General features: G+C 38.1%; 1 protein-coding gene and 1 long non-coding RNA gene across 6 annotated transcripts; one reads left to right on the forward strand and one right to left on the reverse strand.

Annotated features, from left to right (window-relative positions):
- Positions 1–1,112: 1,112 nt before the first annotated feature.
- LOC126596907 (carbonic anhydrase 2-like) lies at positions 1,113–21,587 on the reverse strand. Of its 5 annotated transcripts, XM_050263599.1 has the most exons (10): positions 21,391–21,587; positions 21,130–21,206; positions 4,548–4,609; positions 4,103–4,237; positions 3,926–3,974; positions 3,667–3,783; positions 3,219–3,272; positions 2,695–2,780; positions 1,931–2,036; positions 1,113–1,538 (listed from the first exon to the last, which is right to left on the reverse strand). In XM_050263599.1, exons 2-10 carry the CDS (start codon positions 21,181–21,183, stop codon positions 1,374–1,376), a joined length of 828 nt encoding a protein of 275 aa, XP_050119556.1. In that variant the 5' UTR covers positions 21,184–21,206; positions 21,391–21,587; the 3' UTR covers positions 1,113–1,373. The 5 variants fall into 5 exon arrangements, with proteins under 5 accessions (XP_050119556.1, XP_050119561.1, XP_050119557.1 ...); XM_050263604.1 differs by lacking the exon at positions 21,130–21,206; XM_050263600.1 differs by lacking the exon at positions 21,391–21,587 and having other exon boundaries at positions 21,130–21,219.
- Positions 9,447–17,982, forward strand: LOC126596908 (uncharacterized). The gene is made up of 2 exons (XR_007614066.1): positions 9,447–9,642; positions 17,755–17,982. It is a non-coding gene; the product is annotated as an uncharacterized LOC126596908 (long non-coding RNA).
- Positions 21,588–21,885: the final 298 nt, after the last annotated feature.

Genomic DNA, 21,885 nt, shown 5'->3' on the forward strand with positions numbered 1-21,885 from the left:
TTATGTGCCATGAAAAAGTAAGATGTAATTTAATTAGCATTATAAGCAACACATAAATTGGATTTAATCTAAATTTAAAATTTGCATACTAATTATATATTTGTGTATATATAAATAAAGGGAGTTTTAATGAAACAATCATGGTACTGTTTATTTTTAACAAAAATGATATTTTTAATCTAAAAAGTTACTCCTAGTACTATTTACTTATAACATTTTTTGTTCTTTTGATTAAAACTCAAAATTTTCAAACAATTTTCGTTAATTTTCCTATTAATAAATACATGAAGAAAAAAGGGAACTCGGAACTTCGGCTGCATAGATCAACTTTTGAACTCATAATCTAATGTACTGTCTGTCAAAAAAACACGAGTTGCGCTAGCTTGTGATGATAAATAAAGGACTTGGATTCTCTGCGCTCTCAATTCGGTGCCCCTTCTGTTTGTGTGGTCACGGTTAAGCCACGTCAATATTTTATATTACTATTTTTTTTTTGTTTTATTATTTTTATAAAAAATAATATAAAATGTTAGCATGGATTAATCGTGACCACACAAAATAGAAGGGTACGAGAAGGGCATCGAAATGAGAGGGCAGAGAATCCAAGTCCATAAATAAAACAATCTGGGAAATAGACAGCCCTTAGAATCTGGTACCTTCCATTACAATAAGTTATTTGTGGTTTGGATTTTGGTTTTTGGGGCAGTGAACCATTGACTCGACCTTAAGGGTCCTGCTTGGACTAGTTTTGGGTTGTCCACGTGCCATATGCACCGACGTTTTCGTTTTAAATATTTTTGCTTGCATTAAAATTATATCAAGAGAAGCTATTGTGTTTGTTTTGGGCTTATGGTCACCAAATCACCACGGTTTCCAACGAATCGCAAAATGTAGGTTGTAGAGTTGGGTTTCAAGTGTGATTTCCATTGGGTTTGGATCCACTTTTCAAATAGATTTTGTGGTTAAAGCTTGTGTTTTTGGGAGGTAAGTTCAAAGGTTGGTCCATCGGATCACATGATTGTGCAGCTACACGCATAAAGATGATCCCGCATATTGTTTTTTCTCTAGACCCTGTCCATGATACCACTTGATTTTCCGGTTGGATTTAAGTGTTGGTGACCAGAAGTTTGCATTGAATCTTGTACAATCTCAACGGCATGTTTACTTACATGATTTGAGCATCGCTATTGAAAGGAGAACTTTTGACATAGTGCAAAAAAGATAATGATTCACCAAAACTATACTTATTTCAACATCAGACAAGCCACAAAGACTATTATTTTGCCAAATGTTGTTCCAGAGAAGATGCACTGTGACGAAATTCATTTAAGAAACGAAAGGAAGGTTTGTGCTTTCTGGACAAAGTTTGATGCTCATACGGTTAAATTAGGTGTAATTTTGAAATCAAGATCCCAAAGCTGGAAGCTGCCCTTGACGAAATCGTAGTATCCGCCTTTCAGACTCAGAGTCTTGTTCACCAGCGCTTCTCTCACATATGGATATGTCAATAAATTTGCCAATGACACATTCACAGACTCCTGCATTGTGATCACAAACTTTTAGAACACAAGAGGGTCGAACTTAGAAGAATCTGAATTAATTTGTTAGTCCAATCGTTATAATAATATGTTATGTTTAGAACAAAATACTAACTAATATTCAATCTATACAATTATGTGTCTATCTTCTCCCATCACATAGTTAGTGTGATGATAGAGATAGACACATGATTGTATACAACTGGTGATATGCATAGGAGATTTTCGACTATGTTCGACTATGTTGTACAACACATGGCCAAATAACAACTTTAAACAAACAATCACCGTTGGTTTTCATTTTAACTTTTAGGAAGCATTAAGACCATGATCTTCTCTAAGAAGAGCTATGATTTCCAGTTTTTACTTTAATTTAGGCAACGAAAAGTTACCTTCTCCAAGTTGGTGCACTGCTCTGTGAAACTTAAACCGCTGCATGCTGCTTTGATCTTGGTCTTTGCCGGTGCGCAGATTTTCACCCAGCTCTCTATGAAGTCACTGAAAATTCAACGCGCACATGGAACACTGTTAATGCATGATAGAATCATTTTTACTACCAGTTAACTGGATGAGAAAGTACTGGTTTCAGAATGGCATTGTTAAAAAGTAGTAAAACTGTAAAAGCCGATTGCCTTGTGTAGTTGTGTCAGCATATGCATATGATTAAAGGAATGAATATTAGAAAGAGTAGTAAATTTTGAGCTGCACGGACAGTACTGAAAGTTACAAAGAATTTCAAAGATAAATTGAAAAAAAAAAGCAAAGAATCTGAAGCTTTCATAAGCACTTTCATTGTCCTTCTACTTGTAGCTTTATCCAACTTTTTGGATGCCACCAAAAACAATGGTACAACAGTCTCTGTAGAATAAAGTCCCTCATATTCGTTTCCTATTGAGTAGGACATGACACAAAACAAATATTATACCAAATAGCAAATAGCAGCAACACCACATGGGAACTGGGATGGAGAAGGCAACAATTTTGGGAGTTCAAAAGCCAAAAATGTTAGAAAATAAGTCTTTCTGCATATATCCTTGATTATTTTTAATTAAAATATTTGTACTAAAATTATTGTACTTAGAGGAACTATTCAACTTTTGAACCAAATTAAATCAGAAAGATGCAAAGTGTGTTGCTATGATAAACGAAGGCTTACCTAGCAGTGGACCCATCATCAGGGATAGACATGAGCCCCTTTATACCTCCACAGCAGCTGTGTCCAATCACCAAAATATTTTCCACCTGAGGACATGCACTCTCTCTTCGTTTAGTACAAACGAAATTTCTACTTTAAGCTAGATTAAGAAAATAAAAAATGATTTAAACGTGATAACAACAGAATGAAAATAATACTTTATCCATGAGAGCAAAATACCACTTACAAAACGCACTCTCTTTCGATTAAGCTTTTAACCACATTTTCAAAAAGGGTTTAATAATTAATATCCATTCTGCTTCTAAATCTTCAAACGTCTGAAGCTTTTTCTTTCTGCCCCTTTTATATTGGAGGGGAAACATGATAAGGTGTGCAAGGAAACGAACAAAGCCAATGACTAGGTCACCATTATTGATTGAATCACAGAATAAAATAGAAAAAGTAGAATATGAAAATAGTGGTTCCGGACTTCTAGTCAGTGTAAAAGCAAAGTTGAAAATGGAAAGTGGTCGTTTTATATTCACCTTCAGATGCAATACCGCATATTCAATGGCCGCCCCCACTCCCGAGTACTTTGTCTGCACCACCAGGTACCAAACCCATTAGGTCAATCACAATACACGCATAAAATAATAAGATGCCAGCAAATTCAGCAAAAAATAACTAATGGTTGATGGACCATGTTGCATTTTATATGGTTTTGAAGCAGATTTCATCATTCATTTGGGTTGAGTCAATCACAAATCAATGCGCGATTGTCGCAAAGGTTAAGCATTATTAATTACACTTAATTGTTCATGTCCTTAATTTCTTATATGTAAAAAATCATTTCTATTGATAAATAAATAACATTTGTGATGTGTGTTCAAGTACTTTCTATTTTATTTTTTGATTTTGTGATAAGTTATAAAAAAAAAAAATGCAAGTGTTGAATTGATAGATTAGTAAAAAACTGGGTTTTGGTAGGCGAACCAGGTCAAATGGAGGAACCATGTTGGCGATGTTTCGGACCACAAAGGCCTCCCCTGGTTGGAAATTGAGGATGTGCGATGGGCAAACTCGAGAGTCCGAGCATGCAAATACCATGAACTGCATTTTCACAATACAACCTAATTATTTAGCTCAATAATTTAACAGATTTATTTGAGACATAATTATATATATATATATATATATATGTATGTATTGTATATGATTAAATTATAGCTCAATCAACCAGTTCATCACTTACCTTGGGGCTTTGGCCTGTGGCCAGTTTGTTGTACAGATCAACATCTTTCCTGAAGAGAACAGCAAAGTTCAGGTCCCTCTCATCCAGGGATTAAAGCACAAGGGTATTTTGGTAAATTCGATGTGGATAAAGAAGGAAAGCGGGGAATTTGGCTAACATTCGAAGAACATTGCTTACTCGAATTTCTCCTTCTTGAATTGGATGAACCCGGTTTTGATCCTCTGGACAGGGTCGCTCGAACCGGCCGAAGCCAGCTCAGCCGTTATCTCCCTGATCTTGGCGGCGGCGACGCCCTCGAGGTCGGCTTTTTCACTGTCAGCAGGGTAAGGGAAATGCAAGAGTGTGACCATCAAAAGCCGTCAGATAACACCAAGGTCAAAAAAGGGGACCCACGGGGTGACAGAGGGGCTGATCCAACGCCACTCCGAATGGGCCCCACGTGGAGGCAACTACGAGAGCCTGATAGGCTGAAACGGAAACGCGTCCGAGACGGATATGTGACGGAAACGGAAACAACCAAAATGACAGAGAAGGACAGCTATGTTCGGGATAATTACAGAAAATGACATTACAGATCGTGTAACTTGATCGTCCGGTGTTTGTCCGGACGAGGAAGAATTACCTTAGGAGCTTGGAAAGTCCGGCAATGGCATCCTCGTACGAGTCCTTCGTCATGTCTTCCTTCTGTAAATTCCCCAAAAAAATCCAACCAAAAAAAAAAACAAAGGCAGTTTCACAATTCTGAAGAGAAAGTTATTGAAATAAAACCATGCGGATTCGAAATTTAAAAAAAAAATCGGTTCATTTCTTCAATGAATGGAAGAATTAACATCTCGAAATTTGCATGATTGTGATCGACGTACGAGGAATTGAAGAAATTAAGGAGGAGGAGAAGGGCGTGTACGGACCTGCGAATCTGGCGTTTGGGAAAATTGAGAGATTGAATTTTGAGCTAAGGAGCTAAGATTTGAGGAGGAGGAGGAGGAGGAGGAGGAAAGGGAGGAGGGAGGAGTGTCTGTCAGTCACCAGAAGTTGGGCACTACTCACGGAAGTTATGCTGGATTGGTATTTATAAAATAAATGTTGACGTTCGGCAAAATTTAATACCCTCTAAAGTTTTGACTCATATGGAAATTCATGTAATTTTATTTATAATTTTGGGATTAAGTGGGGGTATGTAGGGGAGATTTTTCATTGTAGGGAACACAAGCTGATACGTCATATAGTATTACACAAGTGAAATTATTTTTTTTAAATGTTCTTTAACTTATATAATGACATACGTAATATACGTATGTATTTGTGTTTCGAACAACTAAAAACTCTCACAGTAGGCACAATATTAGAAAATGGAGAGTAAAAGGAGGGGGAAGGCGATGTCAAGTGTTTCTTTTGTACATGGTAAATTGCCTATTTGGTTAAAAAAACGACAATTACGACTTATGTAGGTAAATGATGCAGTGTGGTTGGGTGTAGATTTGGTGACATGGTAAAGAGGCTGATAAGAAAACACAAAGGGAAATACAACGCCCGTTCTTAGTGGAAGGGAGGAAGAGGTTTGTGGGGGTTATAACAAGTCAACTAAAGACTACAAGTAGGTAGGCGCCACGTGGTGGGTAGAAGCAATCGTTTTTGGATAATACTCTGTCTAATAATATTCTAACACATATTTATTATTTAAAAAATAATGAATATGTAATTAATTTTTTTAGATCTAAAACAACAAAAAACATGTGATATTTATTTTATTAGGCTAAATTTAAAAATGAATACGTAAAGTATCCATTAGTGAGCGCATAAAGTACTCACTAATGACTACCTATACATTATTTATTTCAAATTTTAGTTGGAAGCCTTCCGTATGAACGGTTGAAATTTGAAATTAAATTGTCGCATGTGCAACATAAATAGATTATATATATATATATTTTTTGTTGTTGTTAGAATATTATCTTCCTTTTTCATCGTCTTCCTGAAGAAAGACATTTTCGGTTTTGATTAGGAGTGATGGCCACCTCTAATGAGAGTGTTCGCCACCTCTGTAGAGTGGTCGCATTTCTCATGCACCCTTTCCAAAAAGCAGAAGGGCATTTGCAACTTGGTCTTCTTATATTCTTCAAAGGCTTCGTCGAGTGTGATCACGCAATTTATTTTCTCCATTTAATTAATAATTTATAGGAGAATGAGAACTTGTGATGAAGCCTGAAGGTGGTTAGTGGACCATATGGATCGACTATATATATATATGAAAAGTGTTATTGATACTTCAAAATTTTCATTCTACACTTCTCAAAAGTGTATTTTTCTTTCTAAATATAGAAAGTTTGAAGTGTAGAATGAGAAATTTGAAGTGCTAATAACAATTTCCTATATATATATATTCATATACAAGAATCAAACACATGTTTTAATATATCGTTCATATGTCATCTATATTATTGACACAATGCAAATAGGATGTTGATATGAGATGCATGTTAATTGGAATCGATAATATTTGATATATTGTTATAGTAAGTTTTTAATATGCCTATCAATATGTTTTTGAGTATTCTGGTCCGTAAGCAGTGGATCATAACTATTTTTACAAAAAAAAATAATAATAATTGACAATATGAGAGAATTATATTATGAGCATGTTTACTTAAAAGAAATGGTTAAAGTACGTAAATTAGGAGCTTAAAAAGTAGGAGAAACAAGGAAAGAGAATCAGAGAACTAGTCCTCCTTTGCCGATCTAACTCAGGAGTTTTATACAAGGAAGAAAATATCGGTAATATCGGTAGTCCGAAAACACGGAAATATCGACGGAAATATCGGTAAAATATCGATATCGATAAAAATTACATGGAAACCACGGAAATTGTAAGAAAAACTTGGAAATTTTTATTGAAACTTTGTAGGATGTTTATTTAGTCAATTATCTATTAGTTTATCACAAAAAATTGGAAAGAAATGCATTGCATGATGGATTTAACATTATCAAGTTGATTATATAGCGAGCTGACAAACATTGTGAGTGTAGAAAATATGTAGTAATTAATGAAAGAAGTCTAAACACACCATAATCATTTATATATAATGAATTAGTACAATATTTTACACTTTATACATTGCATGGTAAGATACATAAGTGACTTAGTACCACATAGAGTTCCTATGAGGTTCAAAATTTTCACTATCTTCATCATCTCTATGTGTATAGTGAGTGTATTGTGAAGAGTAGTTATCCAATTTAATGAATAATAATCCAATTTCATAATAATCCAATTTAATGAATAATAATCCAATTTCATAAAAAAATAATCCTAATATAAAACATGGTGATGAATAATAATCCAATTTGATAATAAAAAAAGGCGATAACAAGCCAATTGGCAAAAATGATTAAAAAAATCTAAATTGTCTAACTGACCGACACTCTTATAGACTCATTATATCACTTTTATAGACTCATCTTACCCTTATAAATTCATTATTTTTCTTGAAATTGATTAGAATCATTAGAAAAATAATTTTTTGCATTTCCATATGCCTAACCAATAAATACAACTTCTACTATTTCCCTGAAATTATATATTTTCACTTTTTCCCTGAAATTGAGTCTTTTATCCTAATCTAATCTAGACCCCCAGATTAATTTATATTTTCACTCTTTTTCTGAAATTATATAAATTGTGCAATTGAGTCATTTATCCTAATCTAATCTGGACCCTTCATCTTGATTCTCACTCTCTGTCACGCTGCCACGTGGCAGCCCACTAACCCTCACCCTATCTCTCTCTCTTTTCCCGAGTCCCTCTCGGACCCCTCACTCTCTCAGAGTTCTCAACTCTATCTCTCTCTCGAACTCTCCCTCCCCTGAACTCTCCCTCCCTCTCCTCCTGAACTCTCCCTCACTCTCCTCCGTCTCTGGGAAGCACGGCGACGCGCAGAGGAAGCTCGGCTTCCCCGATCCCACCCACACCCAGGCACACCCAAATTCGTCCACCCCGATGCCAGCGCAGCATCTCCACCACCCTCATGAACTCTCCCTCCCTCTCCTCCGTCTCTGGGAAGCACGGCGACGCGCAGAGGAAGCTCGGCTTCCCCGATCCCACCCACACCCAGGCACACCCAAATTCGTCCACCCCGATGCCAGCGCAGCATCTCCACCACCCTCATGAACTCTCCCTCCCTCTCCTCCGTCTCTGGGAAGCACGGCGACGCGCAGAGGAAGCTCGGCTTCCCCGATCGCACCCACACCCAGGCACACCCAAGTTTTCAGGTGAGATCCGACTAAACCCTATGTTGATTACCTCTTGCATGCGTGAAATCTGAAGTTTATATGTGAAATTGATATTAAAAATCGTGTTTTTGCAAGGTTTTTGGGACGAAATCGGCTCGGGAATAGGCACACCATCTCCGGCGTTCTTCTCAGAGTCCGATTGCACAGTTCCAAAAAATGTCGCGATATTTGGAAATATCGCGATATTATCGATATTATCGATAATATCACGATATTTGGCCGAAAATGTCACAGCCCGTCCCGGAATTTCAATTTCCGACGACGTGAAATTACAGAAACGCCCTTAAACGGGATTAAGGTGCGTAAATTTGGTATTTGTTTTACACTAAGATCCTAAACTAGGGATTAGAATTGTTATTAGTATGTGTTAAATTATCTGTGTTGGACTTTAGGTGGGACCCTACCCCCTAAATCATTCCCTCAATTCTGGATCCATGTCTCATTCTCTCTCTCTTCCTCATCTTTCCCTCAGTCACTCTCACACTCCCTCATTCTCTCTCAAACTCTCGGACAAACACCCAAGACCTTGAAAACTTCACAAGTTAAGGTTGAGGAAGGTAGCATCGTGTTTGTGAGGACCATACGAACACATTGGTATTGTTTTCAGGTAAGATTTCCCACGATTTCACGTAGAAAACTCAAGCCCGTGAAATGACACTATTCATGAACTTTGTGTTTGTTGATTTTTAGGCCAAACTAAGATCATAGGGAGCTCTAGGAGGTTCCCACGAAGCTCGGGGTGTGAAGTTTGGAAAGTTTGGACGTCGAAGTGACCCAGTTCGACGTTTGGCCGAATTTGGAAGATTTTGGAAGGTATGATCTAGTAGTTTTTAGGCCCTAAAACCCTTCCAACGTGATAGTACTTGTTAAATGCTTCATTTTGGTATAAAATGCGAAGAAATTGGTTGAAAAACGAAGGAGAATAGTGGATTTGAAAATTTTCCAGAAACCGGCGAACAGTCGCCGGCGACCGGTGACTCGCCGGAGAAGACAGGGAATCTTCCATCAAGTTTGACGGAATATTCCGACGCCGTTAGTTAACTTTAACGGAAACCGTTAGTTTTTAACGGAATATACTAGGTTTGACGGAATATTCCCTAACGCCGTTCACTGTAGCCGTCAGTGTGCATGTCACGTGGCCGCGCGTGGGCCGCGCGTAGGTCCGTGCCACGTCAGGCGCGTGGGGGTGCGTGAGGACTCCAAAAATTATTTTAAAAATTTGGGGATGATCCTGAGGTTGTGTAGGTCACTGTGGTATATTCATATACCCAATTTGAGCATCGTATGAAGAATTAATTACCTAGTTTGGTTTAGGTGCGTTAAATGTGCGTTAAATGATTGTTTTAAGTTATTTCACTTCTAGGTGGAACTTTTAACGAGGACGAGCACATCCAGGGGCGTCAAGGGGGTTACGACCCGGCGACATACCAGTGAGTGGGCATTTGTTTTTATATATACCTATATACTCGATTTCCCCAGAAATCAAATTTAAATGAAAAGTATATTAAAATGAAATATGATGTGATTGCCATGCATAGAATATTATGGATATTATGAACTGTCGTATGATGCATATATGTAAGGTGGTGCTGTGGACGCACAGGTAAGTATTTAATTACTGTTATGTTGATGATGATGATATATTGAGCTCATATCCTGCACCATGGTTTAGTGCTTATAGTATTCACCGCATCGCACGCTCGCCTTGGATCCAAGTAGATGCTGGTCGTACAGTCCACGCGGAGTGGGTACGACGGGCCAGTCGTAAAGTGTTAGTGAGATTATGACTGGTGGGTGACCTTAGGTTATTGTATACAGATGATTGATGAGAGAAGCACTAGAGCGAATATTACCATGAGTCGTTCAGACTACATTAGGTGGTTCCGACTTATGTGCAGAAGGCCGGACAGGTCACGCGGAGTGACTCCGGCAGAGTGAGATTGATAGATGTTGAGCTCTAGGTTCAATCGTTCAGGGCTATTAGAGGGCCTCCGATTGATTATTTCTTTTACCTGATTATATTATGTTAATGCATTCATACTACACTGTTGAAATTGGCATGGTACATTCTTTATTGAATCTGTTATAAGATTGATGATTGAGAAAGTTGAGATATATATGCTATATACTATTTTTCTGGGAAAGTATACAGGTTTTCCAAAAAGGGGTTATAATTGTGGATTTATGAAATGATTTGGAAAAGCTTATTTTCGCCCACTCACGTTTTCTGTTTTTCGCCCCTCCAGGTTCTAGTTGATAGTTGAGGCGTTGGTGGTCTACGAGGACTGCTTCGGCGTTCTGACAGACTAAATAAATGTAGGATTCACCCGAGGGTGTTGTAAAATAGTTATGGTCCTACTTGACTGCACCTAGACGCTTATGCTCTGTTTATGTGTGTTTAGTACACTCTTATGCACATAGAATGCTAGGTTGTAAATAACTGCAATTAGTGGTTTTCGTTGACTCGTATTTTATTATTAAATCGTTTCCGCTTGCGTTATGGTTACGTCACACTCACGTGACGGCCAGCACGTCCTAGTCTTCGGGTTAGGGTGTGTCAGTTTGGTATCAGAGCATAGGTTGCAGTCCTGTATAACTAATGAGTTCTTCTATTGATTTTGTTATGTTTTCTGTCAGAATTATGCCGCCTCGTAGAGATCCTCGCCGTGCTGCTGAGCCTAATTTCCCCGATATAACTCAGTTAGGGGCAGCAATGGCTCAAGCTTTTCAGGCTAATATCCGTCCTCCTCAGAGAACGCCCGTAGAGACGATGTATAATCTGAAATTGGAAACTTTTGAGGGAAATGAAGGTTATGAAGGGGCAGAAAAGTGGTTGGATCGAATTGAACAGACCTTTCAAGTGATGCAAAGTCAGGGAAACCTGCCAGCTAATAGATGGGTGGAGACCACCACCTGGTTTTTGGGCCGTGAGCCAGCTGCGTGGTGGATAAATCAGTCGAGGCACATGGCACCTGAAAGGGCAGCCGAATGGGAGGTATTTAAGGAAAATTTTATGAAGAGATTTGTTCCTCCGGAATATATAGATCGCAAGAAACAGGAATTCACCAGTCTGAAGCAGAGAAATATGTCTGCACATGAGTACTACAGGAAGTTTACTGATTTATCCCGTTATGATTCTGATTTAGCGGGTAATCAAGCAGAAATGCTTCGTCGTTTCAAGCTAGGATCTAAGAAGAAGTACAGAACGTTTGCCAATGCACTTCCCTGTGCCGATTATCATGAGTATTTTGAGATTCTGGTCAGGATGGAAGACTCTGATAATCTTCCGGACAGTGAGGATGAAGAGGATAAGGGTAATGGTCAGAAGAAAAATGAGAAAGGTAAAGGTGTTTCCATTCCAGGACCTCGTCAGACGCAGAATTTCAAGAAAAGTGGAATGAGTTCGAGTTCTTCCAGTGGTGGATTTAGTGCCACAGGTCCGAGGAGAGGAGGTGGTAGGTTTGGTAATGGACCTAGATTTTCTGGTCAGAGAGGCTTTGGTGGTACTGGTAGTTCGGGTCCTCCGTTATGTCGCCGTTGTAATTTCCGACATCATGGGGAATGTAGGAGAAGCAGTGGTGCATGCTTTACATGTGGTCAGACAGGACATAGAGCTATGTATTGTCCCCAGAATCAGCAGAGGCCCCAGCAGCCTGTTATGCCAACCTCAGCACCGACTCAACAGAACTTTAATTCAGGCAGTTATGGCCAGGGTGGTCGTGGTGGTGCTTATCACTATCAGGGTGATGCTGCTCCTTATGCTCCGGGACAGTATCACTATTCCCAGGATCCTTATTTTCAGAGTGGATATTCTCAGGATCAAGGAGGTTATACTTCATATCCGTCTATGCCAGCTAGCGGATCTCAGTGGTATCAGGGGGGTCAGCCTCAACAGAGCGGAGTTGCTGCTAGTAGTGCAGGGTCGTTTAGGCCGCCTGCCCAGGCAGGTCAAGGACGTACTCATCAGGGACGAGGTAACCAGAGTGGCAGAGGTCGTGGAGGACGACAGCCAGCTCAGGGACGTGTTAACCACATATCGCTGCAAGATGCTCAGAACCATCCAGACTTGATTATGGGTACGTTGAATGTTCTTGGTCATTTTGCTAGAGTCTTGATTGATTGTGGTGCTACACACTCTGTGATTTCTCATACATTTGCTCAAATAACGCAACCTCATCCTTCACCTCTAGGGTTTGATTTAGAGTTTGCTATGCCTAGAGGGGATAAATGTTATGTTGATAGTTTTTACTCTGGGTGTCCAGTGATGGTAGATAATGTCATTATGCCTGCTAATCTTATCCCGTTAGACATCGTGGATTTTGATGTGATTTTAGGGGCGGATTGGTTGCATTATAATCGCGCCCATATAGATTGTTACGGGAAATCAGTTACTTTTCTTCGTCCTGGACTACCCGAGGTTACATTTGTGGGTGAAAGAAGTGGGGTGAGGCATGGTGTTATTTCCGCCATAAGGACAAAGAAATTGTTATCCAAGGGTTGTCAGGGATACTTGGCACATGTGGTGTTAAATGATGTTGATTCCGGTAGTGTGGAGGAAGTCGGAGTAGTCAGACACTATCCTGATGTATTTCCAGATGATTTACCTGGGTTGCCTCCAGATAGAGATGTGGAATTTTCGATTGATTTGCTTCCAGGTACGAACCCTATCTCTTTGACTCCTTATAGAATGGCACCAGCGGAATTAAGAGAGTTGAAAATTCAATTGCAAGAGTTAATTGATAAAGGTTTCATTCAGCCTAGTTCTTCACCTTGGGGAGCTCCAGTGTTGTTTGTAAGAAAGAAAGATGGAACTTTGAGATTGTGCATTGATTACAGGCAATTGAATCGGGTGACGATTAAAAACCGTTATCCCTTGCCTCGTATAGATGATTTGTTTGATCAGCTCAAAGGTGCCTGTGTGTTTTCTAAGATCGATTTGAGGTCTGGGTATTATCAATTAAAGATTAAAGATGAGGATGTTCATAAAACAGCTTTCAGGACTCGTTATGGGCATTATGAGTTTTTGGTGATGCCATTTGGATTAACGAACGCTCCTGCAGCTTTCATGAGATTGATGAATGAAGTATTCCAGGAATATCTTGACAAGTTTGTTATTGTTTTTATTGATGACATCCTGGTATATTCTAAGTCGAAATCAGACCATATTCGACATCTTAACTTGGTGTTAAGGAAATTGAGGGAACACCGATTATATGCCAAATTTAGTAAATGTCAATTTTGGCTGGATCAAGTGGCATTTCTGGGACATGTGGTATCAGCTCAGGGAATTCAAGTGGATCCTCAAAAGATAGCAGCAGTGGAAAATTGGGAACAACCTCGAACGGTCACTGAGGTGCGGAGTTTTCTTGGTTTAGCAGGTTATTATAGACGGTTTGTTCAAGACTTTTCTATGATTGCCTTGCCATTAACGAAGTTAACCAGGAAGGATGTTAAGTTTGAGTGGGATGAAAGTTGTGAGCAAAGTTTCCAGCAGTTGAAGTATTGCCTTACTCATGCACCTGTGTTAGTACTTCCTGATGATAATGGTAACTTCGAGATCTATAGTGATGCTTCTTTGAATGGTTTGGGTTGTGTTTTGATGCAGCATAGTAGAGTGATTGCCTATGCTTCTAGGCAGTTGAAGACTCATGAAAGAAACTATCCGACCCACGATCTTGAGTTGGCAGCTATTGTGTTTGCTTTGAAGATTTGGAGACATTATCTCTATGGCGAGAAATGTAAGATCTTTACCGATCATAAAAGCCTTCAGTACCTTTTCACTCAGCATGATCTTAATCTTCGTCAGAGAAGATGGTTGGAATTGTTAAGTGATTATGATTGCACGATTGAGTACCATCCGGGTCGTGCAAATGTGGTAGCTGATGCTCTGAGTAGAAAACCTCAAGGGCGACTTAATGCTTTGTATGCCAGTCGTGTTCCTCTTCTGGCAGAGTTGAGATCTACTGGAGTAGAGTTAGAATGGGAAGAGCAAAGTGAAGCTTTTCTTGCCAATTTTCAAGTCAAGCCAATTTTAATTGATCGGGTGCTTGCAGCTCAATCGTGGGATGAAGAAATTCAAGAATTGATCAATTTAAGAAATGAAGGGAAGAAGAAAGATCTCAAGATCCGAGGATCAGATGGTATGCTTATGCAAGAGAACAGGATGTATGTGCCTAATAATGAGGAACTGAAGAAAGAAATCTTGGATGAAGCACATTGTTCGGCTTATGCTATGCACCCAGGAGGAACTAAAATGTATCATACCATTCGACCATTCTATTATTGGCCGGGTATGAAGAGGGAGATTGCGGAGTATGTTAGTAGGTGTATTGTTTGCCAGCAGGTTAAGGCTGAAAGAAAGAAGCCGTTTGGGAGATTGCAACCACTTCCCGTTCCCCAGTGGAAATGGGAGAATATAACGATGGATTTTGTGTATAAGCTGCCACGTACACAAAATGGTTTTGATGGCATTTGGGTGGTTGTAGATCGACTTACCAAATCAGCACATTTTATTCCAGTAAGGGAGAAATACTCTTTAAATAAGTTGGCTCAGTTATTCCTATCGAAGGTTGTAAAGTATCATGGTGTCCCAGTGAATATTATTTCTGATCGAGATCCAAGATTTACTTCTAAGTTTTGGATAGCTTTTCAAGAAGCTTTGGGTACTAGATTGCTTTACAGTACAGCTTATCATCCACAGACAGATGGTCAGTCGGAGAGAACTATTCAGACACTCGAGGATATGTTGAGATCCTCTGTGATGCAATTTGGTGATTCTTGGCATGATCGTTTGGATTTGATGGAGTTTGCCTACAATAATAGTTTTCATTCGAGTATTGGAATGTCTCCATTTGAAGCACTTTATGGTAAAGCTTGTCGTACTCCATTATGTTGGTCAGAGGTTGGTGAAAGAATACTTGAAGGGCCAGAGATTGTGGATGAGACTACTCAGAATATTCAGGTAATTAAATCTAACCTGAAAGTGGCCCAGGATAGACAAAAGAGCCTAGCGGATCGACATACCACGGACAGAATGTATAATGTGGGCGACTATGTTTTTCTGAAATTATCGCCTTGGAGAGGTGTGGTTCGCTTTGGAAAGAAAGGAAAGCTAAGTCCCAGGTACATTGGACCTTATGAGATCACTGAGAGGATTGGTGAAGTTGCTTACAGGTTGGAGCTACCTCCAGAGTTGTCTAAGGTACATAATGTGTTCCATGTCTCGATGCTTCGGCATTATGTGTCAGATCCTTCACATGTGATTCCTCCTCAACCATTGGAAATTAATCCGGATTTGACATATGATGAAGAACCAGTGACTATACTGGATTGGAAAGATAAGACCTTGAGGAATAAGACCGTGAGCTTAGTAAAAGTATTGTGGAGGAACCATTCAACGGAAGAAGCTACTTGGGAGACAGAAGAAAGGATGAGAGATATGTATCCAAGGTTATTCTATGAGTATTAAGGGTTTGGTTAGTGGCTGGAATTTCGGGGACGAAATTCTATAAGGAGGGGAGATTGTCACAGCCCGTCCCGGAATTTCAATTTCCGACGACGTGAAATTACAGAAACGCCCTTAAACGGGATTAAGGTGCGTAAATTTGGTATTTGTTTTACACTAAGATCCTAAACTAGGGATTAAAATTGTTATTAGTATGTGTTAAATTATCTGTGTTGGACTTTAGGTGGGACCCTACCCCCTAAATCATTCCCTCAATTCTGGATCCATGTCTCCTTCTCTCTCTCTTCCTCATCTTTCCCTCAGTCACTCTCACACTCCCTCATTCTCTCTCAAACTCTCGGACAAACACCCAAGACCTTGAAAACTTCACAAGTTAAGGTTGAGGAAGGTAGCATCGTGTTTGTGAGGACCATACGAACACATTGGTATTGTTTTCAGGTAAGATTTCCCACGATTTCACGTAGAAAACTCAAGCCCGTGAAATGACACTATTCATGAACTTTGTGTTTGTTGATTTTTAGGCCAAACTAAGATCATAGGGAGCTCTAGGAGGTTCCCACGAAGCTCGGGGTGTGAAGTTTGGAAAGTTTGGACGTCGAAGTGACCCAGTTCGACGTTTGGCCGAATTTGGAAGATTTTGGAAGGTATGATCTAGTAGTTTTTAGGCCCTAAAACCCTTCCAACGTGATAGTACTTGTTAAATGCTTCATTTTGGTATAAAATGCGAAGAAATTGGTTGAAAAACGAAGGAGAATAGTGGATTTGAAAATTTTCCAGAAACCGGCGAACAGTCGCCGGCGACCGGTGACTCGCCGGAGAAGACAGGGAATCTTCCATCAAGTTTGACGGAATATTCCGACGCCGTTAGTTAACTTTAACGGAAACCGTTAGTTTTTAACGGAATATACTAGGTTTGACGGAATATTCCCTAACGCCGTTCACTGTAGCCGTCAGTGTGCATGTCACGTGGCCGCGCGTGGGCCGCGCGTAGGTCCGTGCCACGTCAGGCGCGTGGGGGTGCGTGAGGACTCCAAAAATTATTTTAAAAATTTGGGGATGATCCTGAGGTTGTGTAGGTCACTGTGGTATATTCATATACCCAATTTGAGCATCGTATGAAGAATTAATTACCTAGTTTGGTTTAGGTGCGTTAAATGTGCGTTAAATGATTGTTTTAAGTTATTTCACTTCTAGGTGGAACTTTTAACGAGGACGAGCACATCCAGGGGCGTCAAGGGGGTTACGACCCGGCGACATACCAGTGAGTGGGCATTTGTTTTTATATATACCTATATACTCGATTTCCCCAGAAATCAAATTTAAATGAAAAGTATATTAAAATGAAATATGATGTGATTGCCATGCATAGAATATTATGGATATTATGAACTGTCGTATGATGCATATATGTAAGGTGGTGCTGTGGACGCACAGGTAAGTATTTAATTACTGTTATGTTGATGATGATGATATATTGAGCTCATATCCTGCACCATGGTTTAGTGCTTATAGTATTCACCGCATCGCACGCTCGCCTTGGATCCAAGTAGATGCTGGTCGTACAGTCCACGCGGAGTGGGTACGACGGGCCAGTCGTAGAGTGTTAGTGAGATTATGACTGGTGGGTGACCTTAGGTTATTGTATACAGATGATTGATGAGAGAAGCACTAGAGCGAATATTACCATAAGTCGTTCAGACTACATTAGGTGGTTCCGACTTATGTGCAGAAGGCCGGACAGGTCACGCGGAGTGACTCCGGCAGAGTGAGATTGATAGATGTTGAGCTCTAGGTTCAATCGTTCAGGGCTATTAGAGGGCCTCCGATTGATTATTTCTTTTACCTGATTATATTATGTTAATGCATTCATACTACACTGTTGAAATTGGCATGGTACATTCTTTATTGAATCTGTTATAAGATTGATGATTGAGACAGTTGAGATATATATGCTATATACTATTTTTCTGGGAAAGTATACAGGTTTTCCAAAAAGGGGTTATAATTGTGGATTTATGAAATGATTTGGAAAAGCTTATTTTCGCCCACTCACGTTTTCTGTTTTTCGCCCCTCCAGGTTCTAGTTGATAGTTGAGGCGTTGGTGGCCTACGAGGACTGCTTCGGCGTTCTGACAGACTAAATAAATGTAGGATTCACCCGAGGGTGTTGTAAAATAGTTATGGTCCTACTTGACTGCACCTAGACGCTTATGCTCTGTTTATGTGTGTTTAGTACACTCTTATGCACATAGAATGCTAGGTTGTAAATAACTGCAATTAGTGGTTTTCGTTGACTCGTATTTTATTATTAAATCGTTTCCGCTTGCGTTATGGTTACGTCACACTCACGTGACGGCCAGCACGTCCTAGTCTTCGGGTTAGGGTGTGTCAGAAAACCATTCGGATATCAATTAAAATATCCACTTCCCGAAAAACCGATAATATCGGCGATATTTCGCCGATATTATCGGCATTTTCTTCCATGGTTTTATATATAGTAAACTAGATTTTAATTCTTAAATAAGATAAAGTTTAGAAAAATATCTTATATAAGATTAAAAATTGATTTTAGTCCCTAGACTCTATTTAATGCCAACATATTAAATGTCTATTTATAATTTTATGGTGTTCATAAATTAAATTTTATGAAAATATGATAAATTTTAATTCTCATTATGGTAAGTATCTTATATAAAAAAATATTTTTGTAAAGATTTGGTACACATGTTTTTGCATATTTTCTTGTGTGTCACTAATTCATTACAAGGTTAGTATAATATGTTTAGGTGTGAACATTTCGGTACACTAGTTTTTATAATATATTTAGGTACCGACATTTTGGTACACTAGTTTAGTATCATATACTTAGGTACGGAATTTTTCAGTACACTTATGTTTTTGCATATTTTCTTATGTGCTACTAATTCACTACAATATATTTAGGTACAAACATTTTGGTACATTAATTTAGTAAAATATATTATGATACGAACGTTTAGATATACTAATTAGAGGAAGTAAAATAAATACAATGAATAAAAATGTGTATAATAATAAATAATTTAAATTTTAATGTAATGACATTAAATAAGATATCTATTAAATATTAAAAACTATATATAATATAAATTTGAATTAGGTACATATTAGACGATTAAAATCAATATCTAATTTAACACCAGATTTTTATTGAATTTTAATCTTCTTCAAGAATTAAAGTTCAAAAACACCATAATATATATATAGACACACACATATACATGCATCAAATGCATTAAACCAAATGAAAGGTTCGAAATAAAATAATAAAGCTTAGCACCAAACAAAAGCTTACTAATACATATTGATTGGATAAGTATGAATGGGGATAGCTTGTCAAAGCCCGGCGTTGGATATAACCGGGCCAGAAACAAGGAACCCTAAGTAGTGTCAGACTATTGGTATAATATATACTAGCATATCCGCATACAAATTTTTATTTTTGTTTTTGAAATAGAATGGGAGAGGAAGAGAGTGATAGAGAATGTGAGAAAGGAAAGTTGTTTTTTTTTTTTAAGAGATATGTTAGGATTACATGTAGATGAGGCTTTAAAAAAATAGCCAAATTTAGTTGTGTGAAATTACATTTTTACCCCATATTTCTTATTTATGTTCTGTTTTAATTGGAGGGTTAAACTGATAATTTTATAGGATTTTGGTTGACAATAAGTGTTTTATTAATTAATAGAGATGAGATGCATGATTTCATGCCAACAAGATCCTCTCCGGATTCTTTTGGTGAGATTTGTGAATTATATTCATTTATCGTATATCGTGCGATCAGTTTTTATCAAGTACTGTTTGTGTTAAATTTTAAATAAAAATATTTAAAATAATTTCTAACTGTACAATATATAATAAACGAACAAAATTGACGAATTCTCGAAATTCTTACAAAAAGGATGCAACAAGAATCCGGATTCGATTTCATGCACGCAAATTGCAAAAGCTAAATTAATCTCTGAAATTATGGGATTTCGTGAATTAATAATATATAATTAGCAGTAGCCAAGTGAACTCCAAAGGAAGCTTCGATCACCATACAGATTGCTGAGAGACGTGTCGACCATGTACTCGACGTAAAAAGATGATGTCGCCAATGTCTCGTTATAATTTAATATTTTTGTCTTTAATTAGATCAGTCTTGGTACTTGCTCAGTGCAAAACTTTACAGTTTACAGTTACTCTGCATAGTAGTGTATGTCTCGTGGAATATTTATATCTAGTAGTGCGTTATTCATGCTGTATTAAAAATTTCCGTCTACTGCCGAGTTAATATTAAGAAATTAATATTCAGTATGTCAAATTATGATTTTAGTCTTTGTAATTTTAAATCGCGAGTTAATCTACTTACTTTAGTAATTGTTCAAGTTTACTAATTGTTTGGTTTTATCAAGTTTTTGACATAAAAAGCTCATGATTGATGGCTGCGAGGTGCAATTTTTTAGACTTATTCACTCATGACTGACATGCTCGTTCGGTTGAAAAAATAACGGATTCAAGTCATTGAGTTGCAACCATTTTTGAGCTTTTTGTTGTAGATTACTTTAGTGAATAAGTTTCAATAGTTCGGATTACTGGAGAGTCCTATTATATATCCATTAAATCGACATTTAAAGAAAAATATTATTTATTTAATTTAACCATAACCTTTTATTTTTCATACTACTGAGTATATATAGGCGAAATTATTAAAGAAAAATTATACTTAAGGGAACATGACTTGACACAAGCCCCAATTTTTTTTTAACATAAGCGATATGGACAGCTATTGAAATAGTTGAAAGGCAATGCCATTTAATTATCATTACTAAGGTATTCAAAGTCAGTAAGCTTTGAAATTGTTGGTTGTTATTTTTAAATTTTTTTTAACAAACGATATTATTCACATTGAAGAGATGGTGGAGATAATATCGTTTATTAAGAAACATGATCAAATGGTTACAATTCACAAAATTTTCAAAACCCAGTTAATTATTTATATTCACGGTTTGATTAGGTTCTAAGCAGTTATGCTAACATAGGAACTGGAACCGAACCCGATATGAATAGTTCGGTCCCATTCTTGAACCTTTTGTTCACTTTTTTTGGTCAACGCAGTTTTTTATGTTTTATTTTATCACGATTCGATTCAGTTTCGTGGTTTCACGTTTTATGTGCCCACCCCTAGATTCGAATTTGAAATTTCTCATTTACAAGTGAAGAAGAATAAGTGATGATGGAGTGTGTTAACCCTAAAGAATATACTAAACTGTAGTACTAAGTGGTGACTATAATTAATATTGCAACAAATAATAACCGAACTGCTATTAAATTCATAAATTTTATAGTTCTTCAAAGTATAAGACTTTTGAATTCATTTAATCTTCTTCAATCAACGAATGAAATTAAGTTTTCAAGTTAGAGATCATACCGTGACCTTCGTTGATGTGCAACATAACAAGCATTTTCTAAGCGTTCCAGCCATTACCTTTTCCCTTCCTTCTAAACCTAGTCAAGCAGCCTTATGAAAATTATTCTCACAAATTGCTAGGATAGAGGCATAGTTATGTGTTTGGTGACTTGTGTCCCGTTGACGCTCACGCATATCAACGGTTCACAGTCACTCCCACAATGCAGCAATTGTACCTACCACAGTACCATTCGTCATTGGAAAAAGAAAAAGAGAGGTTACCTAGTAAGCTAGAAGCCTCGAACAGATTGGACTCCTCGGTCTTCTTCTGCAGTTGACAGAATTACCAGATGCGGGCCGCACGGCACATTAAGAGGAGAAGAGAGAGAAGTGTGGGAGCCGGCAGCCGCCACTGAACAAAAGTCAAGCAGCCATTGCCGTCGAACAATTTGCGATTTCCTGTACTTGTTTTGGAGACAAAACTAATGAAACATTCCTCTAACTTGTATATATGCATATTGTACACACCATATTTTTATTCCCAAAATACCCCAACGGATAGAGGAAGGCTAGGAGCCTCCCATCTCTGTGGAATGAGGATCTCATATTTCCTGTTATTGAAAGAGATGTTTCTTATCTCCTCATCCCAATTCACCAAAACAACCGCAATATGAGGGTACAATTTGCGGACTGTTACCGCTTGTCGAGTAATTGTTTTGGTTTATCTACAATACCTTGATGTAGAGTAGTTGTTGCACATAAATATAACGGATATTT

The sequence above is a fragment of the Malus sylvestris genome, chromosome 13 (assembly GCF_916048215.2).
Source record: "Malus sylvestris chromosome 13, drMalSylv7.2, whole genome shotgun sequence".
Lineage (NCBI taxonomy): Eukaryota > Viridiplantae > Streptophyta > Magnoliopsida > Rosales > Rosaceae > Malus > Malus sylvestris.

What these genes read in the sequence shown, in the direction of transcription:
- LOC126596907 (XM_050263599.1), bottom strand. Translation starts at nt 21,183, where the DNA reads ATGGCTGGAACGCTTAGAAAATGCTTGTTATGTTGCACATCAACGAAG. An exon ending in CCACAGGCCAAAGCCCCAAG is followed by an intron (nt 3,784 to 3,925) that starts GTAAGTGATGAA and finishes GTGAAAATGCAG; the next exon opens with TTCATGGTATTTGCATGCTC. An exon ending in TGGTTCCTCCATTTGACCTG is followed by an intron (nt 3,273 to 3,666) that starts GTTCGCCTACCA and finishes CTGGTGGTGCAG; the next exon opens with ACAAAGTACTCGGGAGTGGG.